This window comes from Schistocerca gregaria, chromosome X, assembly GCF_023897955.1.
Source record: "Schistocerca gregaria isolate iqSchGreg1 chromosome X, iqSchGreg1.2, whole genome shotgun sequence".
NCBI lineage: Eukaryota > Metazoa > Arthropoda > Insecta > Orthoptera > Acrididae > Schistocerca > Schistocerca gregaria.
Window position 1 is genome coordinate 822,157,400 of NC_064931.1, and position 19,825 is coordinate 822,177,224.

At 39.8% G+C, this 19,825-nt stretch overlaps 1 protein-coding gene across 2 annotated transcripts in view; it reads right to left on the reverse strand.

Moving 5' to 3' along the window:
- LOC126299320 (isoleucine--tRNA ligase, cytoplasmic) overlaps nt 1-19,825 on the reverse strand; it is a 173,465-nt gene that overhangs the window by 89,047 nt on the left and 64,593 nt on the right. For both annotated transcript variants that reach the window (XM_049991146.1, XM_049991145.1), the window contains one exon: nt 10,337-10,513. In XM_049991146.1, the coding sequence (XP_049847103.1) occupies nt 10,337-10,513 (177 nt within the window). The remainder of the gene's footprint in view (nt 1-10,336; nt 10,514-19,825) is intronic.

Consider the following 19,825-nt stretch of genomic DNA (forward strand, 5'->3'; position numbering starts at 1 on the left):
TCTGCGGCAGCCCATTGGATCTCAGAAGTGATGTGGGTCACTGTTTGCTGTGCACAATCCTTTTGTTCAAAAATAGACTGCCAATAGTACTGCAACCATCTTGCTCTTTGAATCATCCATCTTCGTGGTCTCCTGTCAACCACGGTTCAAGTGGGCAGACAGATCCATATTGGGAAGTGGTCACTAGAATGTAAACCTGTAGCCACTTCCGACTGAACCAAGTCTACAATAGCTGGGGAGGAAAAACAAAGGTCAGTGGTTGAGAAAGACCCTGTAGCTGTGGAAAAAGTGTCATTTGACCCAAGTTCAACAGGCAGATATTCACAGAATGGACAAGTCGCTCGATAATTCAACCCTTGGGGCAAGTGGTTGCTGAGCCCCACAGCATATTCTGTGCACTGAACCCCCCCCCCCCCCCCCAAACAAGGAGAAATGGGCATGGGAGTGCCTGGGAGAGTTCCATCAAAGCATCTGCATCCACAGGATCATTAGGTGGAAGATGTAAAGAGCACACCGTGATGATAAATGGTGCTAGAACTTTCATGGCAACTGCTTGTATGGTCACAGTACAAGGGACAGGAGGGCATCTGTCATCAATGAAAACAACCACTCCGCCTTTAGCCACATCTCCAGTAACACTGTCCTTCCTGTAGGGGTGATAACCCCTTAATGCAGATGTGTCAGTGATTTTAAAATGAGTTTTTTGTAAGCACATGCAGAACAATTTCTCCTGGACCAGCAGCTGCAATTCTTCCAAATGTGATCAGTATCCATTTAAATTCCACTGCAACACAGAAGTCCCTGTGGGAGTTGATCAGAGATGGTTGGTTCTGTCTTCATTCCTCAGAGGTGGAGATTTATCTGTGAGGTCAAGGAAAAGTTAGCAGGTGTCCGGTTCTCTGGTTCCTACGAGTGGAAATCCATATCCTCAAGAGTAAAGTCTTCATCTGAGAGGGAGCAAGCTTGCGTATCTGAAGATTTAACTGCCCCTTTGTTTGGCTTTGAACTACTTTTTGAGTGACATTTCTCCTTACTTATGGCAGGAGTTGGTTGCTTGGGTTGAGGGGATGGCTTAGTGGGTTTCTTACAGTGGGCAGCAGTATGTGACTTAGGTTGTAAGCCCACTGCCAATGGCTTCCAAATGATTTCTGGTTCAAGTGTAGCTTTTCCCCCACAGATGCACCGACAAGTGCATGTGCTAGGACTTGAATCTATGGTCTGAGTTTGTGTGGAGGCATCACACTCGGTGATTGGCTAGTTAAACGCTGATGCAAAAGTGGCAGCAAAACTCAGAGGTTGCATAGCTTTGAAAGCTTTTTTAGCTTCACTGCGTCTGGTGACTTCCAACTCTTGAATTTTTCTTTCCTTGTCGTAAACCTCACACTTTCTGCTCCGTACTGCGTGATCCCTGGAGCAGTTTATATGTTTCAGAGCAAGTGTACAAGAACTGTCTGATTCGTGAGCTAAGACTCCACAGTTTCCACACATAACCTTCTCTTTAGATTCCACAGTGGCATGGCCAAAGCTGTGACATTTGAAGCATCACATTGGGTTAGGAACAAACAGACAAACCTTACAACGGATAAAGCCTGGAAGTATGTGTACAGGTAATTCTGGACTGCTAAATTTTAGAATAAATGTTTCAGAATTTTCCAATATGCCATTGACTCTCCACATACAGTTCTGCACTTCTATGACACCCATATGTTTTGATTCTTCATGTAACTCCACGGGTCCATCTCCATTATATCGGAGCAGCTAACAGTGCAGAAGTTAAGGGTGTTATCCAACTCAGTCTCAACTGGGTAGTCACCTAAGATCTTACATCTCAGAAGCTTAGATAATTTGTTTGAATTAGCAGTTTCAACTACAAGTATTTCATTATGATATCATTTGACAGTTTTCATGAACCAGCAATTCCCTCCAATGCCTTGTGAATATAGAAAGGGGACACCTTCTCAAAGGTCTGCCTGTCCATGGCTCACTAATGTCCTGTTACTATGATTCTGAGACTTCTTCTCAGGAGGACTGACCAACAAAGCTTGCTCTGATGAGTGGTGTAGGTACTACCTGACAGTACACTTATTAGGACTAGTTGTTTGATGACACCATTCCATAGAGATACCACGATGTGCTAGGGAAACATATGTCAACTCAGGAAGAGCCCTGCATGCCCAACCAAGCCTTATACAACTGGGGGATGGCAGATACTCGAGAAGTTGTCGTTTTACCTCAACAGCCATTCACCTCATCTGCATGTAGCACACTTTGAGATTGAGGGTGGTTTTTTTTTTTTTTTTTAAATAAATGCATGTAACTTCCTTGCGATTCAGACAGTGAAGCGAAGGCCCCCGTTTTCCAAAACACGCAACATTCCACTGCTGCAGCACACGGTGGTCGCTGAAGTATGCTCAGAGCTTATGGTAACAGAGGACTGGTGCTGCTTACCAGACCCCAGCTCAGGAACCCTGGGTTGCCAAGCCTGTACCCAGGAAACAAATACTGAGCCCCTGTGGGGGCAGACCAGTGAGAGGCTTGGCACTTTGAACTTTTTCATGTTTCACTCTTCAAATGGACTTAGGTTACAATCGTAAGGTAAATGAAAATGAAGAACTATGATTATTCAATTTCTGTATTAAGAACTGAGAAAATAATTACAATGAAATTTAAAATGGAGGTCAGAATAGAGAGACTGGTAAAATACAATGATGGTTGCAGTACCTATAAACGTGATATTAAATATTAAATCCTACAAGCAGTTAATTGCGCATGTGCTTTCTAAAACATCGAGTATAAAATTTCCACAAGACATATACCTGTGGTCTTTTCTCTGACAAGAGGAAAAAATAAATAAATGAAAGGTATATAAGTTGGGTTTTGGTTCATACCTTCACGCATTAAGTAATGCCATGAAAAAAAAATTAATGTAAAAGTTAAGCAAAATACCACAACTTAAAAGAGATGCCTAAAAATTATCTACTACTGCACCAACTAGGCATCAAAATCAACCAAATTATAATTTTAGATTTACTATGGAAATCTGAAGTGATGTTTGGGGTTAACATCCCATTGAGAATAAGGCTGTTAAAGAATGAGCACAAGTTCAGATAGGCCAAGGATAGGGAAGGAAATAGGCCACATTTTCAAGGGAGTTAACTCAACATTTGTCTCAACTGATTTACAGAAATCTATATCTGGGTGGCAAGATACATAGTTTAACTTGCTCCTTCTGAATACAAGTCCAGTGTGCTAACTACTGAAGCACCTCTCTCAGCACAGGAGTCAGTATCATATGAGGTGTGATTAGAAAATTTTAAGAATGGATCCGCTACTGCTCACTGGTTTGGCAGGCAGGTACACGGAGGGTGGGGAGTGAGTTATTGCCTTGTCTTTGAACACCCTCTGACAGGAAACTGTGTTTCCTTTATTCAGTTTGTTGTGGCAGCAGGTTGAGTGTGGGTCTGTTAGGGCTTGTTGCCGTATTCTGTTTGCGTGAAAATGGACATAATAATGGAGCAACAAGTTTGTGTGAAATTTTCTTTTAAAACTGGGAAATCAGCTTCTGAGACTTATGAACCATTAAAAACAGCTTCTGGAGATAATTGTATGAGCCAGTCAAATGTGTTTGTCTGGTTCAATACATTTAAAAATGGCCGTGAATCATTTGAAGATGAACCATGGTCCAGCTGTCCTTCCACCTCAAAAATGAGTGAAAATGTGAAAGTTCGCGACTTTGCACACTCTGATCATAGACTTACAATTAGGGAGATGGCTGATGAACTTAATTTAAGTTTCTATGCAGTTCAGTCAATTTTAACTGAAGATCTGAACACGCGTCAAGTGACCACAAAATTCATTCCAGAAATGTTGTCAAGTGACCGGAGACAATACCGACTTGAAGTGTGCCAAGAACTGATTAATTGGACTAAAAATGACCCAGATTTGTTAAATAGGTAATCACAGGTGACAAATCGTGGGTCTGTAGATATGATCCTGGAACCAAAGTGCAGTCTTCACAGTGGAAGACTCCAGGTTCACCACGACCGAAAAAAAGCATGGCAAAGTCAGTCGAAGGTGAAGACAATGTTGGTGATTTTTTTCAATTCTACCGGTATTGTGCATCATGAATTTATCCCTGGAGGACAGACAATTAACTAGGAATACTACAAATGTGTTCTTGAGCATTTGTATGAAAAGGTGTGGAAGAAAAGCACTGCATTGTGGAAAGGCAGGAGTTGGGTGCTACATCATGACAATGCTCCAGCTCATCGTGCCTTCGCCATCATTGAATTTTTGACCAAACTCAAAATGCCTGTGCTTCCACAATCGCCATATTCCCCTGATTTGGCCCCTGTGGACTTCTACCTGTTTCCTACACTGAAATTTTCACTGAAAGGGAAGCGATTTGACTCGATTGAAGACATCCAGGGAAATACGGAGAGCATCCTTAATAAACTTCAGGAAAAAATTTCCAGGAATATTTCCAAAAGTGGAAACACCATTGAAGTCAGTTTGTTCAGTCAGAAGGGGACTATTTTGAAGGATATTCATCACAGTAGCATGTAAGTACCATCATTGTACAATTACAAGCCCATTCTTAAAACTTTCCAATCACACCTTGTACCAAACATCACTATAACAGAGCACTACCCTGCAAGAACCAACTAGATTTTTTTTTTAAAAATAGCTTTTTACATTAATATTATCTTAAATACTGCACAGACAGTGCAAAAATTTTAAGTTGTTTTACTATGCAGAATAGTTTGTACTAATATGAGCAGTTTGTTGTTTGTAGAAGATCAGTAGTGACAGATACATCATTCTGTAGACGAAGTCGCTAACATATATGCCTGTGATGTTGCACTTGACTCCGAGGAAACTCTGTTGAATCTTGATGGTGGATTAATTTTTCGCCACCTATATTTGGCAGGTAAAGGCATAAACTATGGTGGCATACAGCCCTCAACACTATGCTTGGGGTAATGACCAGGTCTAAATTTCAAAATCTTTTGCGATATCTCACTGAGTGAGGTGTGTAACACATTCAGTTTGGCAACATTTCAGAACAGTAAGCTACATGCTCATACTGGGTACTCTCCCTTCTTCTTCCCTTCTCTCTCACTGGCATCAACAACAAACAACATCAAAACTCCATGCGCACCGCGCACCCCCCCCCCCCCCTCCACCCACGCACACGCAAAATCAATTTCATTGTTTTTTAAAAAACAAGATTAAATTTAAGTCATACGATGCCTGAGACATTAGTGGCTAGCATGCTGTTCCTAACGTCATAAAGCTCATTCGCAGTGACAACTTGTTTTGGAATTTCCACTGCAGAAAGTGGGTTGAAAATAGTGAGTAGTATCACACTGAAGAAATACATTTACAAAATGAATGAGAAGATGCATAAAATGTGCTTGCAACTCATTCATGGAGATCCAAATGAGACAGCAGTCACTATAAGTATTTATTTCTGTCGGGATCATTCTGATGTACATAAAAACACTTCATAACAACACACTGTCACTTGTAGCATAATCAATAGCATGCTGGACTACTAAAGCTATGTTCTCTAGACTGATCCTTATTCGGAGCAATTTCTTTTTTCTTTTTCATTTCTGTTTACTTCACTTGATACACTGTTCTCTTAAGTATACTTTATTCGTAATAGAGTTATGTAAGACCCTTAAATTCTAAATCATATTACATTTTAATATCTATTTTCATTTGTTAGCTTTGTTGTCTACCTGATCAATTTGAGATGAATCACAAGGATGATGATAAACTGTATTTCATGGCTGGTGAAGCTCTAATTCTAAAAAAATCTGAGAAACGATTTAATAATTTAAGACCACATTATTCTTCCCAAACAAGTCATTGAACACAACAAATTTGTCACTTCCAACCATCTCCACTGAGGCTGTTGTAAAGTTGTGTGATTTTGACAAAGAGAAAAATAGAAAACTGCTTGGAACCTATAAGGAAATGTTAGAAGACCAGGGCCGTATGATGCAATGCAAGTTGGTCATCTTTAAGCACCTTTAAATCATAGCGTTTCAGCAGCAGTTATGCATACAGTAGGACAAAAGATACTTTAAGGTTCTGCTGCGTCAAATGTATATTTTATAGACATACTTTTCTGGTAGTTTAAATTGATGACCTGTAGGAACAGAAAAACTGCAATGCGTAAAGCTGTTGAAGGTAAATATAATGATGCTCCGAAGTCCTGTCTGTGCAAACTAACTTGACACACACAGCCATTGCACCAAATGTCAACTCAGTTCCCATGGACATTACTCCCTGGGTGTTACTATGCTGTATGAAAATTTGAACGCTGAGAAAAGAGGTACCTGGAAAACAGTATTGGTTGCGGAAATAACACAGCAATTACCAAAAATAATTACCTTCTGAATGAAAAAGTTTACTCTGTGTTTTACTGTGTGTGTGGTTTCACAAGTTGCCCCAGAAAACATTTTCAGTCCGAGTAAATAACCCTATTCCAGATTCTCTCATTTTTGAGACAGTTCTGCGATTTACTGCAGTGTTGCAGTACTTCCTTCCCATTTGTCAAGCACTGCAGTTTCACGTTTCTTATTTACGGAACATAAAAATATGGACTGTCTTTGAAGAACAAAGACCACACAAACACATCAACTTTTGGAAGGTTTCCACTATTGCCCTACACAAAATTCCTTTCCATTGTTACTTAAGAGTTGTAAATGCATTTTTTATCAGTAAGTAACTAAACAGTTTGTAGAAAAAATACAGAACAACATTAGTAACGTTGGCTAACACTCCTATAACAAGTGTATAGCTTCTCCTTGCTCCTAGCCTGTGATGTCAGCAGAGCTTCAGCCAATAACAGAATGTTTCTGATCATGTTACCAAATCTTCAAATTTAATGATTTTTGAGCTTTATTTACATAAAAATAACAGATGTTTTGTGAGAAAGTTAAACGAAGATGTTATGTAAGTGCTATGATCATTCAGAATAGCAACAATCTGAATTATAGTTTTAACATAAGAAAATAGCCTATTATATGGCTGAACCTGTCCATAGAAAGTTCTCAACCAACAATGCCATACAACTTGACAGTAGTAGTAGTAGTAGTAGTAGTAGTAGTAGTAGTAGCAGCAGTAGTAAGAAATGAATACTGACAATGACAGTGCGTCAATACTTGGTTAACTAAGCATACCATGCAGCTTGAATCTCTCACTTTCCCCTTTTCACTCCTCTTCCAAACTAAACTAGATTCATATCAGCACATACTACACCCATCATACTTGTGTTATGGCCTATCTTCCTGGGTAACTGAAGGTTAGAAGGAAGTAAAAGTTAAGATTCAATTATCAATTTTTTCAATAAGAAAAACAATCTATGTTGTAAACGATACCAGAAGCTTGATTTATGGAGCATGCACACATTTTGTTCTACATTCAAGACTACTACAATTTGTGTTGCAATATTTATGTTTCAAGATTATAAGTTTGGACCTATCTTAGCACTGCAGTATGACCTTTCTGAAGATGCATACCAAAATTTTGGCTATTTGTGACTAATGTGTTACCTGCAATTTCCAAACAAATTCTGAAGATGCCTCAACAAGGCAAAACATGTAAATAAAGCTTCTGCTGCCATTTGCAATGTAGACTATTATTCTTGTTGTAAATGTGACTATGGTTGCTGCACCATTGCCATGGAGCGGGAGGACATACATTAAATCATCAGTTACAATGCCACATTCACCCAATTAATTCGAAGACAGATTGCTAATGCAAAATTCCTGTTCTTGTTCGAAAGAAACACTCACTGCCCCATTATTCTATATAATAAAAATTGCTCATAACTAAATTATAAATTCCTTTATTTCTGGGAATTATCTTAAACAATAATGTCGTCTTGAGGATAAGTAAAATATTTCAGTGGGTGTAGAATACCTGTAGAATTATGACTGTGTAGTGTTTTGTGACAGCAGCATAAAAGCTTTGTTTAAAGTCCTACAACTGTTCAAGCAGACGTCACCTGCAACATGCTAATGCTGTTTTGGAACAATTCAGTTAGTTATTATGATAGTGTTGAATTAAAGCCAAGCTGACAAGAACTAGATAAATAAACTGAAACCTTCAAATGCTGCTTGAATAATTCTGATCCATAAAAAAAAAAATCAGCATTCACCAGACTTTTTTATGTATAAATATCTCATACTAAATTTCAAATCTTTGGTAACTAACCTATCTGGCTGCTTAGCAAAATTATTTATGTTTCAATTTTCGGTTTGGCAATAGTATCTGTCCAGTCAATGATAGTAAGTAATTAATGACTCAAAGTGAATTCTTACTAAGAAACACAGTTGTGTAAGATCCATGGCTATCAGCTGCTCTGCCAGGGAAATGATGACAACAATAACAACTGAGCAATCAATGGGCACACAAACAAACAGAAAACATTTATAACCTTTGAATGAGTTGTCATTCCGAGCTAAACAAGTGGCACCCCCCCCCCCCCCTGCTCTCTCTCTCTCTCTCTCTCTCTCTCTCTCTCTCTCTCTCTCTCTCTCACACACACACACACACACACACACACACACACACACACACACACACACACACACACACACACACAGAGAGAGAGAGAGAGAGAGAGAGAGAGAGAGAGAGAGAGAGAGAGACCCACACCTGACTAAACTGCATAAGCACTGCTCCTCCCAATGTTTCTATCCCACCAAGGACATTCCATTACCACATTCGGAAGATTAACACCATCATAACACAAAATTCTCCACCAGTTGCATTGAGTGGTAAATAAAAAGCATCAATAAATGAAAAATGAATTGTTTTCAGCATACTTGTTAACATATTGAAATAAATTACATGGACTTCCTTTTTTTATTTAACACCTAGATTACTGAAATGAAAAAGTGTTTCAAATTCAAACTGACTTCAGTAATCACAGGAAAACCTCAAGAAATTTTTGTATGCTATTTTAAATGCTACATTGGTGAAACTTACACAAAAAATTTATTTATAATCACACTAGTAAAAAGGTTGGGATTCAGAGCAAACAACAGGCTAACAAAATCAAAACTTAACTTTCAGGCTGCAAAATCCATTCCTATGGCTGCAATGAATGACATTATGAACAGTAAGATTTAGCAGTACAAAGCACAGCAAAAGTACACACTCAAGGGACAGGAAAACTGGAGAGCTGTACAAACTAACTGTAAAACTGCCTTTCAGAAGTGAAAACTACAGATAATCTTTCTTCTTATACTTGGGTGGCAAGGAAAAGGAGATTAAGGTAACAAAACTTTGCACACCGCTCTCCAAACCCTTGGTTAACAAAACCTTTGCAGATAACTCTCCAAACTGTCAGTTATACAAGAGCCGAATTATCCTGCACACAATTCTGCACGTAAGCCAGATAATAATCATCCATGCCGTTTTATGTAGAAAACAATATCAGTTTGTGATACCTGCAGAAGAAATTACTTTAAAAAACTGGGCGTGGGTGCTATTATTCAAATATGTAATACTACCACCCGTCAGTTTGTCAAGAGAAATCAGAGTTGTTTGATGGAACAATAAATAGTTCAAACACTAATGAGACATTCAAACAGTCAAAGAGGAAAAGGGACAGGAAATGATGAAACAGATTCCAGAAGAAACTATTTGTTAATGGAATGGAAAGCTGAACTAAACTATACAAAGACTGCCTTACGATGATAAAAAAAATATAACGCTGCATCTTCCAAACAAGGAAAACACTTCAAGAGAAAGAATAGTTTTCTTTTACTGGTACATTTCCAAAAGATTAGAAAAAGTTTTTTGTATTCACTGCAATGTATGTCCCATAGACAAATGCATCCCAATTACTGCATCATGTCATACTTGAGCCTGGTGCAGTGATAAAAGGTCAAAACAAACAACAGGTAGCCTTGCTTGTTCGTTGCTCTTGTCATTGACCACACTTCATGGAGACTATAGGATTGTCCTTTATGAAGTAACTACACTACTGTTCCTACTTTTCAAACCCTGGTTTACTATTCTCACTTCTATTGTGCTGAAATATCTCTGACCATCGCTTTTACCTGATTACTGGTGGTAAGGTGTATTTAATAAAAGTGCCTCATGATAGTTTAAAATGATATAAAAAGAGAGACATTTTCTATCAATCCAGTGTGTTCTGAAGTACAGTGAAGAATAATATCTGCAATAACACAACTGTTTGGGTGAAAAATTACACACATGATGTCGCAACAGACAGCAATTAAAGTAAGAAAGTAACTTATAGAAATACACCAATAAAACATTGGATAAATATGTAAATAGTACTTACACCTTTAAGCTTAACAATATTTTGGATAAGGAAACGGTATGCATTGTACCACGGGAGAAAAACATCTTTGTGCAGATCTCTGACACCCTGTTCTTTGAATCTGAGATTTTCAGCTCTGACCACAGGGGAATTGATCAGATACAATCTTAGTGCATCAGCTCCTAAGGCGTTGACAACCTAAAAATCCAGATTATCAATTCAAACATTATTCAATATAAAAGAACAAATGCTTGAAAACAAAGTTTATTTAGAAACTAGTCAGTACCTCTCATGCATAACTGTAAATCTGTTTACAGCAAGAGATAAATGTTCCATTAAGATTTAATTAAACACATTCTGATGAATGTACTATTAAAATTGAACAAGAAATCAGTCATCTTTTGCTCGCACCATTGTCACACATTGGCACAGGGTCGGTATAGTTATTAATGGATTTGGCATGGTTAATGTAAGCAGTGGCCAGATGCCCTTTCTGTCGCAACCCCGTTCCTACTGGGGTGGCATATGAGTACCCCAACTGGTAGTGGGTTGTAATCCCATAGCTGGTTTCGCTCTAAATGAATGTCTTTATGTGAATGTCTTCATAACTAATTCTTAAAAATTGGCAGAGAATTAGTTACAAAGATTATCACCTGAAGACGTTCATTTAGAAAGAAACCGGCTGTGATGTAATAAATGCACCTGACAGAGATGTGTTTTTTTTATTAACATTTACATTATTTCACTGTGGAGGTACAAAATGATCAAGATTATACTTAGCATGCACTAATGAAGTGCAGAGTCATGGACCATTCTTCTCTGTAACGGTAACTGTGAATAATTAAACGGAAATTTCTTTATTGGAACATATTATGAATCGCCGGGTATGTGACATGCAATTTATTGTTCCAGTGAAGTCTGATCCAGAATTAGACATAATGGAGGCACATTCCTGTTCGTGTACTACTATACACTGTGTTTCCTTTTGAGGGTCTATGTGAAGCATCTGATTATCAAACTAGAGGAGAAAAAACACTTAATTTTAGTGACACATGAGCAATGCCACTGCTCAAAGACCCAAGACATGCATGAAAACAATTGTTAGTGAACTGAATAGAGTCTTTATACCCTGCCTAATAAAAAAGTGAAGCGCCCAGAAGGGAAGGAGGAAATAAAACGAAACTTCATGGGTTGAGAGGGTATACGATGCTATTACAGTAATTATAAAACTGATTCAAATTTACAAGTAACGTGGCAGTATGGGCCCACTTAACAATGTTGCACCCTGACTGGCCTGGATGCATGCACCAATTCAATTCAGTTGGTGAAGGGCGCCAAAGCCATTGTACCCTCTCCTGAGGCAAACTGGCCCACAACTGTTGTAAATGGTCCTCGATATCAGTGATAATGGTACTGAGACAGAGTTGACATCCGTGCTGATTCAATGAATGTTGTATTGGGACTGATCTGGAGATCTTGCTGGACATGTGAGTACTTCAACATCATGCTGACAGTTCATAGACACACACCATGAGTGGATGAGCATTGTTTTGTTGAAAACTGGCACCACAATACTGTCACTTGAGAAGAAACACATGGGGATGCAAGGTGTCCATGACATACCATTGTGCCACCAAAGCCACCTCAACCACTAACAGCCATGACGTGAAATCACAACTGATGGCTCCCCATACTATGACATCGAGAGTAACATAACATTGGAAGAATGGGGCCTCTCCCCTGGTCACCACCATACTCGTCAACGGTGGCCATCAGGGGTTGTGTCTAACTGCGATTAATTGCCAGACACAATGTGAAGACATGCCAGACACAATGTGAAGACATGCCAGACACAATGTGAAGACATGCCAGACACAATGTGAAGACATGCCAGACACAATGTGAAGCCATTCGTCATCAGCAGTCCATGCTTCCCAGTCACAGCAGCACTCCAAATGCAGCTATTTATGTTGTGGTGTTAACAGCAACAGGGGATGGTAATTCCCTGGTCTGACTGCTGCTTATCTCTAACCAACAGTGTGGGATGACATGGAACTTTGCTGGGAGGCCATTACTTGTCCTCTGATCACAGGCACAGATGAGAATGCTTTGTGCACAATATGTAAGTGCGGGGAAAAATCTTTTATTTTTTGCCAGTTTCAGGCTTATTTTCTGATGGTTTATTTTTCCAATTATGGTCCTTATTTTTGTCATATTTCATTGTTTTTTTTTTTTCAGCCATATGTTGGAAGTGAACATAAACTATCAATTTTATTACATTCACTGACAGCATGGATCTCATTTGATTTCAATATTAAAGGCTTTACTTAAAACCCGTTGAAAAATACAAATTAAAGAAGAAATAAATTTGCATGCAATGCATCCAAACAAAGTTGCAAGTTTTTCAAAAGAAAGCACTATCATCACTTCAAATTTCTATTAGAGACAATAACACCCTAAATAACCTTTTGTCCAGAAGCAAAATAAAAAATGTATCAAGCCATTGTTGTTTAGCTACAAGGGGACCTTAACCAAAATTATTATCTTTCTTTTAACATTGTTCAGTACAAAGATATGAACAGTAGTGTGTGTTTTTTGAATACAGGGCCTGTCCCAAAGTTCCTGGAATGATTTTTGGTAGTTGGTAATGCTTGCTGATGAGGCAGAGCTTCGTGCGGAGAAGCTGGTAGGGGATCTAAGCTTTGAAACAAGACTGGAGTCAGTCGCCTGCGGGCAGTTGCCGAGGCACAGTCACATTCCATGCAAAGGTATCTACTGCACCCTCATAAAGCAAAAACTGGATCAATTTTTTGAGTGTTGTTATGCAATCAAATTCTGTATGAAACTGGGGGAAAACGGGACGAAGATGACTGAAATGCTTTGGAAAGGCTACTGTGACAGGGCATTGAAACAAAGGCAAACTTTCATGTGGCGCAAGAGGTTCCACAAACATTGGGAGTCCGTTAACAACAACTGCTTGGGACGCCCATCAACATCACAAATGAACATCCTGTTTAAAAAGTGTATCAAATTGTGGACAAGGACTGATGATTAAATGTTCGGATGATTGCAGAGGAGTGTGGAATGCCCAAAACAATCACTCACCACATTTTAACTGAAGATCTTCAAATGAGGAATGTCTGTTCAAAAATGATGACAGATGAAGGAGCAGAGTTTGTTGACAAGTGAGATGAAGGAGCAGTGTTTGTTGAAGTGCCAGGAATTGCACAAGCGCTACAAAATGGACCCAGAATTTTTGGGCAGAGTGGTGATAGGGACATAGATTTTTGACTATGAGCACAAAATAAAGCGTTGGAGCAGCTAGTGTCATACCAAGGAGTCTCCTTACCCAAAAAAAGAGGAGATGAGCAAATCGCAAATCAAGGCAATGCTCATTGTTTTCTTTTTTGACAGAAAATGTGTTCATAGTGAATTTGTGCCACAAGGTCAAATGTCAATAAGGAGTTTTACTTTTAAGTACTCAAATGGTTGTACAACAGGTTTAGATTTGTCTGAAAAGAAGTTTATGACAATTGGATTGTGTACTATGACAATGCGCCAAGCCACACCACACTCAATGTCTCCGTGTTGTTGGCCAACATGGGTGTGGCAACGCTGCCCCAGCCACCGTTCAGCCCCGACCTGGCAGCAGCAGGCTTCTATTTGTTCCCAAGGATCGAAAGAATTCTGAAAGGAACTTAACATGCAATGCCGGAGGCTGTAAAAGCAACTTCAACAACCACACTAAAGGAGATTCCCAATGACACCCTCAATGACTGTGAGAAGTGTTGGCAACAGTGCACTGAAGCAGGGGAAGAATACTTCGAAAAGTTCTGAAAACACTGTAAACTGACATGGAATAAATGATTTAAAAAAAAAATCGTTCTGGAATCTTTTGGTACAGACCCTGTAGTAACTAGTAATTTTTATGCAGTACTCTCTTCCAGACCTGATCAGAAATGCATCACTGTGAACCATTCACATAAACATGATGTTATAACACAAAACTGACCGAGTCTTCTGTAGTAGCACACAGAGAAGGAACATGGGGGTAATATAGCTCGTCCAACTGCAGGTGTTGACAGTAGACAAATGGAAACACGAGGAAAATGCACACAGCTGATTCAGTCAACTGTTCTCATTTGAAGGTTTGTGCGAGTACAATGTACACCTATGAAAAGAAGGTAGAAATGCTACTCATCTATGGAGAAAAGAAATTGCACTAAGATAGCTTCTTGTCAGGATATCACTCTCTGCGGAGTTCCTCTGCCTGTGTAACATTACACCTATTTTCAAAAACAGTAAAAGGAAAGTAATGATGCAGTTTTTAAGCAAGGACTGCATTTACTGCCAAAAACATATTGATTAAAAGTTCTACAGAAGTGCACTACATGTACCTATATCATAAAGAAGAAAATATTATTGTTCTGTTCACTGTCAACTCCAGCAACTGGATGAGTTATGTTACCTGGGTACCTGCAGTGTTTGCTGCTCCAAGAGAATCGAAGTCAGTTTTGTGTTACGTTTTTAATAACATCATGTTTATAAGAATGCTACTATGTGGTATGTTTCTGTGCAGATCTTGAGGAGACAAAGTGAATTACAAACTAAAGAATACAAGGTGCTATTTAAAAAAAATGGGTATTGCTGTTCACATCTTCATAATGAACAGAGTCACAAGAAAGCCAGTAATGCTGGTTATGTCTCCCCCTTGCGGTTGAGCAACATTTGCTTGATACATATTATATTTTCCTTCTGGAAAAAAAAGTTATATGTTGTGGTCAAGATAAATGGGACATTGCGCATAGCATTAAAACTGACATTTGAGGTCTACATTTGAACATGCAAACCGAAACTGCCTTTAATACAACAGCAGACATTTGACAACATCCACATTTTCTAATGGTATGAAAAGTTGCTATTTCACTGCATTTTGAAGGGATTTGTATACCTTCAGAATTTCTATACCGCAGACACCTGTCATTCCAGTATACGTAACAGGCTCTCTGGCACATTTTCATTAACAGAGTACATGATTATCATTCTGTTGCTGCAACAAGAACCTGCTGCTGTGAACACATGCTTGTATGCATTTGTGGCCATGAATGTTGGCAGGCTAGTTTGAAGGAGGAACACAACGTATTTCACTCTTTCCATCACCACTTCCTAAAGTACACTCCTGGAAATTAAAATAAGAACGCCATGAATTCATTGTCCCAGGAAGGGGAAACTTTTGACACATTCCTGGGGTCATATACATCACATGATCACACTGACAGAACCACAGGCACATAGACACAGGCAACAGAGCATGCACAATGTCGGCACTACTACAGTGTATATCCACCTTTCGCAGCAATGCAGGCTGCTATTCTCCCATGGAGACGATCGTAGAGATGCTGGATGTAGTCCTGTGGAACGGCTTGCCATGCCATTTCCATCTGGCGCCTCAGTTGGACCAGCGTTCGTGCTGGACGTGCAGACCGCGTGAGACAACGCTTCATCCAGTCCCAAACATGCTCAATGGGGGACAGATCCGGAGATCTTGCTGGCCAGGGTAGTTGACTTACACCTTCTAGAGCACGTTGGGTGGCGCGGGATACATGCGGACGTGCATTGTCCTGTTGGAACAGCAAGTTCCCTTGCCGGTCTAGGAATTGTAGAACGATGGGTTCGATGACGGTTTGGATGTACCGTGCACTATTCAGTCTCCCCTCGACGATCACCAGAGGTGTACGGCCAGTGTAGGAGATCGCTCCCCACACCATGATGCCAGGTGTTGGCCCTGTGTGCCTCGGTCGTATGCAGTCCTGATTGTGGCGCTCACCTGCACGGCGCCAACACGCATACGACCATCATTGGCACCAAGGCAGAAGCGACTCATCGCTGAAGACGACACGTCTCCATTCGTCCCTCCATTCACGCCTGTCGCGACACCACTGGAGGCGGGCTGCACGATGTTGGGGCGTGAGCGGAAGACGGCCTAACGGTGTGCGGGACCGTAGCCCAGCTTCATGGAGACGGTTGCGAATGGTCCTCGCCGATACCCCAGGAGCAACAGTGTCCCTAATTTGCTGGGAAGTGGCGGTGCGGTCCCCTACAGCACTGCGTACGATCCTACGGTCTTGGCGTGCATCCGTGCGTCGCTGCGGTCCGGTCCCAGGTCGACGGGCACGTGCACCTTCCGCCGACCACTGGCGACAACATCGATGTACTGTGGAGACCTCACGCCCCATGTGTTGAGCAATTCGGAGGTACGTCCACCCGGCCTCCCGCATGGCCACTATACGCCCTCGCTCAAAGTCCGTCAACTGCACATACGGTTCACGTCCACGCTGTCACGGCATGCTACCAGTGTTAAAGACTGCGATGGAGCTCCGTATGCCACGGCAAACTGGCTGACACTGACAGCGGCAGTGCACAAATGCTGCGCAGCTAGCGCCATTCGACGGCCAACACCGTGGTTCCTGGTGTGTCCGCTGTGCCGTGCGTGTGATCATTGCTTGTACAGCCCTCTCGCAGTGTCGGACCAAGTATGGTGGGTCTGACACACCGGTGTCAATGTGTTCTTTTTTCCATTTCCAGGAGTGTACTTTTCATCATGGTTTTCAAAAGTTTGCTAGTTTCAAAATTAAAAATTCCTTTTCTCATAATAACGAATCCATCTTATAACAATTTTAACTTGGAATAGAAGTAACAGTTTCAACTCCCAATGGCATATTTCCTGAAGCTTTTGCACAGCAAATCATAGTAAAAATTGCATATTTTGGAGAGATTTTTAATTTTGCACATCATCAAACTGCTTGTTTTTGTAAGATATACATGTGAATACAGAAAGTGCCAAAGATGACACTTCAGCTTAAAAAACACATGAATCAACATGCCACCTACTTGGTTTGCTTCTACCAAAACAACATAGTACAGGACATGTGAGATCATGCAAACATGTTTCTGACAGTAGAACAGAATACTGAGGTTGCGTTTTGAAGTAGTTACTCAATATTATTTTTACTACTATGTTAAATTAAGCCTAAGGTGACAGTATGATCCGTAGAGAAAACAACAGAAACAACAAAACAAACATGCCAAATTTAAACAGACGCAAAATCCCCAAGACTAGCGATCTTTTACAGAAGCTCGAAATTTAGCGCGTACTTCAACGCAAGAGGCTTATAACAGTTTCAACAATGAAAGCGATTCTGGTCGTATGTGAAGTATGTTAGCGGCAAGAAACAATCAATGCCTTCTATGCATGACAGCAATGGAGATACCATCGAAGACAGTGCTGCCAAAGCAGAGTTACTGAACACAGCCTTCCGAAATGCCTTCACAAAAGATGATGAAGTAAATATTCCAGAATTCAAATCGAGAACAGCCAACATGAGTAACGTAGAAGTAAATATCATCAGAATAGTGAAGCAACTTAAATCAATTAATAAAAGCAAGTCTTTTGGTCCAGACTGTATACCAATTAGGTTCCTTTCTGAGTATGCTGATGAATTAGCTCCATACTTAACAATCATATACAACCGTTCGCTCGAGGAAAGATCCGTACCTAAAGACTGGAAAGTTGCACAGGTCACACCAACATTCAAGAAAGGTAATAGGAGTAACCCACTAAATTACAGGCCCATATCGTTAACGTTGATATGAAGCAGATTTTAAAACATATGTCGTGTTCGAACATAATGAATTACCTTGAAGAAAATGGTCTACTGACACACAGTCAACATGGGTTTAGAAAACATCGTTCCTGTGAAACACAACTAGCTCTTTATTCACATGAAGTGCTGAGTGATATTGACAAGGGATTTCAGATTGATTCCATATTTCTGGATTTCCAGAAGGCTTTTGACACTGTACCACCCAAGCGGCTCATAGCGAAATTGGGCGCTTATGGAATGTCGTCTCAGTTATGTGACTAGATCTGTGATTTCCTGTCAGAGAGGTCACAGTTCATTGTAATTGACAGAAAGTCATCGAGTAAAACAGAAGTGATTTCTGACATTCCCCAAGGTAGTGTTATAAGCCCTTTGCTGTTCCTTATCTATATAAACGATTTGGGAGACAATCTGAGCAGCCACCTTCGGTTGTTTGCAGATGACGTTGTCGTTTATTGACAAATAAAGTCATCAGAAGATCAAAACAAACTGCAAAATGATTTAGAAGAAATATCGGAATGGTGCGAAAAGTGGCAGTTGACCTTAAATAACAAAACGTGTGAGGTCATCTACATGAGTGCTAAAAGGAATGCATTAAACTTCGGTAACACGATAAATCAGTCTAATCTAAAAGCCGTAAATTCAACTATGTATTACAATTACGAACAATTTAAATTGGAAGGAACGCACAGAAAATGTTGTGGGGAAGGCAAACCAAAGACTGCATTTTATTGGCAGAACACAGAAAATGTAACAGACCTACTAAAGAGACTGCCTACACTATGCTTGTCTGTCCAATTTTAGAATACTGTTGTGCGGTGTTGGATCCTTACCAGATAGGACTGACTGACTACATCAAAAAAGTTCAAAGAAAGGCAGCACATTTTGTACGATCGCGAAATATGAGATCGAGTGTTACAGAAATGATACAGGATTTGGGATGGACATCATTAAAAGAAAGGTGTTTTTCGTTGTGACAGAATCTTCTCACGAAATTCCAATCACCAACTTTCTCCTCTGAATATGAAAATATTTTGTTGACACCGACTTACATAGGGGGGAACGATCACCAAGATAAAAAAGGGAAATCAGAGCTCGTACGGAAAGATATAGGTGTTCATTCTTCCCGCACGCTATCAGCGATTGGAATAATAGAGAATTGTGAAGGTGGTTTGATAAACCCTCTGCCAGGCACTTAAATGTGATTTGCAGAGTATCCATGTAGATGTAGATTAGCCCGAATAACTGAAACGATCAAAACAACAAAAAGCCATGTCGATTTACGTGTTTACAAAGCTCAAGTGCCATTTTTGTTGGTTTTTATATTTATACATGTGCACTATGAAAATAAGCACTTTAATTAATGCACCACACTCTAGATCTCTCCATAATGCAATGTTGTTTTTTTTTTCTTTTTTTTTTTTTGGTACAAAAGGATCAGGGCACCTGATTTTGGCAGATGATATTTTTACTGGCTGACACTACATTGAGGCGTCAGCGTATTAAACAAGAAATGAACAATCATTTTATAATTAACTCATACCTCAACCTTGACAAGGAAATTCAAGATCCTATTTCAACAATAAATAATTATCAGCAATCAATATCAATAAACTGCTGCCTTCAGATTTATAACAGGAAAAAATGCTAAATTGAGATACTTCCTAAATACTATCGATTTTGCACTATGTCAGTAAGAACAGCTTATTTTGTCTTATTGTTTACACCCCTAACAATATGGTGATCCTGACACATCCAAATTCCCACAAATTTCGATAGAGCACAATTTTATCACTCGCCAAATCGAGGCCGACAATGAGGATCCAGTCAATCTCAATTACATGCTGAA